This window comes from Trichosurus vulpecula, chromosome 3 (genome assembly GCF_011100635.1).
Source record: "Trichosurus vulpecula isolate mTriVul1 chromosome 3, mTriVul1.pri, whole genome shotgun sequence".
NCBI classification, from domain to species: Eukaryota; Metazoa; Chordata; class Mammalia; order Diprotodontia; family Phalangeridae; genus Trichosurus; species Trichosurus vulpecula.
Genome location: NC_050575.1, coordinates 134,066,615 through 134,069,509, shown reverse-complemented (window position 1 = coordinate 134,069,509; position 2,895 = coordinate 134,066,615). Strand labels below are relative to the sequence as shown.

General features: G+C 36.7%; 1 protein-coding gene across 1 annotated transcript; it reads right to left on the bottom strand.

Annotated features, from left to right (window-relative positions):
• Nucleotides 1-1,746: 1,746 nt before the first annotated feature.
• Nucleotides 1,747-2,682, bottom strand: LOC118842234 (olfactory receptor 2D2-like). The gene has a single exon (XM_036749830.1). It carries the CDS (start codon nucleotides 2,680-2,682, stop codon nucleotides 1,747-1,749), a length of 936 nt encoding a protein of 311 aa, XP_036605725.1.
• Nucleotides 2,683-2,895: the final 213 nt, after the last annotated feature.

Genomic DNA, 2,895 nt, shown 5'->3' with positions numbered 1-2,895 from the left:
ATTAATATCTTAACACAAATTCAGGAATAATAAATAAATCACAATCTCCACAGAACTTATATCCCATTATCCCATCAACATATGCACTATCCTGTGGGAGAGTTAATACACACTTAGAGAAACTTGCCAAGGAATCACATGACCAATGCCAAATTACCAGATACACTAATACAGAAAAAAATGTCAAAATTCATCTGCAGAACAAAATGTTGAGAATCTCCAGTGATAAAATGAAAAAAATGGAAGTGAGAGAGATCTACAATGTAATATCTCAAACTGCACAATGATAATTAGAATAATTTGGTACAGATTGACAGAAGGAGTTGATCAGTGGAAAAGAGCAAGTGCAGAACATATAGTAGCAAACGAGCAAAGTAGCTTAGTGCTTGATAAACACAAAGCTCCCAGATCCTGGGGTACAGTAACACTATGTGACAAAAACTGCTAGAAGCTGTCAGAAACTAGGTATAAACCAACATCTCACATCACATACAAAGACAAACTCCAAATAGTTGTATGATAAATAAAGATCATATTACATATTAGAGGAGAAAGGAAGAATATACTTTTTAAAGCCATAAATAGAAGAATTTATGGCCAAACAAGGGTTACAAGGAGTCATCCAAGATAAAAGGGACAATTTGATTCTATAAAAGTTTTAAATTTTTAGTTTTTGAATGAACAAAACCAATATAGTTAAAAATTAGAAGGAAAATAGGTGACTGGGAAAAATCTTTGCAGAAGTATCATATAAAGATTTTATTTCCAATAAATATAAGGTGGGAGAATGGAGGGAAAGAAAATGAATTATTTTAATTAAAAATATTAATGTAAAATTTAAAATTCAGGGAAGTATAATAGGTTAGAAATCAGGTAGATTGAAGCAAGGAGAAGGAAAAATATAATATACATAGGAATATCAGTGCCATAGATGGAAAGGACAAAAAAATGCAATTGTGTAATTATAATTCCCTAGTTAGGCTTCAGAAAAGAGCATAGAACATACAATTTCCTTTCTTCTTTATAGAAGTGGATTATCAGTGTGTAATACTACATGGAAGAATAGACATCATTGCTGTTTTTAATTTTGCACCATCACTTTTTTCTTTCAAATGTTGGTTATAAGGAATAGTTCAGGTAGTAGAGGAAAGTAGAATAACATATTCAGAAATTAGGCAGGTTCAAAACCATTAATCAAATGGTTAAATAAGAAAAAGTAATGTATTCAGTATAGAACAAAGCATCGCAGACGTGGTCTTACCATAACAAAGTATAAAGACATGATTACCTTATCCATTTTTAGATACTACTTCTACTCAGGGCAATCAAAAAGCAGGCCAGCTTTTTCTGTGGATTTCCTCCCTAACTTCCCAAAGGCTTGACCCCTTCTTTTTCTTCTCAAGCACCATTATACTATACTTGGTTCTGTTTCCTAAAGTCTAGAGTAGAACTGTCTGCTGTTATAATTCCACATTAATAAGACTTTGTTCTAAAATACTGCACATTAACAAAGTTCTCATCTAGTTCTTAGGATGATAGACACATCATTTCACACCTCTCCCTATACCTGAGCTATATTGCAAGTATACAATACATAAACATTCTAGGTATCGCTACAGAGCAATATAAACATGTATTCACATATGTTAGTCATAATTGAAAGGCCGTTTTTTCATGGGGTAGGAAGGGATATAGTAACCCCATGGAGTGAAGAGACAATGCTGTTATTTAATGACAGTAAGACAGTCAGGATCTGAAGAGTTTTCTTCCTTTGACTATATTCTTGAGTGCCCTCTTCACATCCTTGTTCCTCAGGCTGTAGATGAGAGGATTAAGCATGGGGTTTATCACAGTATAGAACACAGACATCAGTTTCCCCTGCTCCTTGGAGGATTTAGGTGTCATATAGTTGATGATTGCTGACCCATAAAAAATAATGACCACAAGGAGGTGGGAGCCACAGGTGGAGAATGCTTTGAGTCTCCCTAGGGTTGTCTTCATCCTGACAACAGTCACTATAATGGAGCCATAGGATGCCAGGATCAGAGACACAGGTGCAAGAAGAATCACCACTCCCATGATTAAAATAGCCATCTGTGAGCTATGGGTGTCTGCAGATGCCAAGGCCAAGATGGCTGGGGGCTCACAAAAGAAATGAGCAATTCTATTATCTCCTTGGTAGGGAAGTTTTAATGTGAATGTAGTGTCAACCAATGTCACTAGAATACCACTGGCCCAACAACCCAAGGCCAAGTAGCCACACAGTCTCCATGTCATGATGAGAGGGTAGTGCATGGGATCACAGATTGCCAAGTACCGGTCATAAGACATCACAGCTAACAGTGTACACTCTGTAGCTCCTAAGAAGAGGGAGAAAAGAAGCTGAGCTGCACATCCTATGAAGGAAATGATCTTCCTTCTGGACAACATGTGGGCAAGAGCTTGGGGAGCAATACAAGTAGAGAAGCACAGGTCAGCCAAAGACAAGTTGCAAAGGAAAAAGTACATGGATGTATGGAGCTGTGAGTCAATAAGAACCAGGGAGATAATGAGCAGATTTCCAAGTGCAGTAACCAAGTAGACTACCAGAAAAAATATGAAGAGTAGGAGCTGGGTTTGAAGGTCATCAGAAAGTCCCAGAAGGAAGAATTCTGTCACCCAGGTTTTGTTAGTGTCCTTCATCTTGTTTTTTGGTTCTTTAGAAGAATAGTGAGATACTAGGTACAAGACTGTTACCTACAGAATTGTAGAATCCTAGTATTAGAAGGGATCATCAAAGTCCAATCTCTTACCTAACCATTAAAAGCTATACTAATAAGTGGTAATTGAACACACACACTGATAAGCAGTATACTATCACACCAGCAAGTCATTCTATTCATGGGCAGTTCTAAG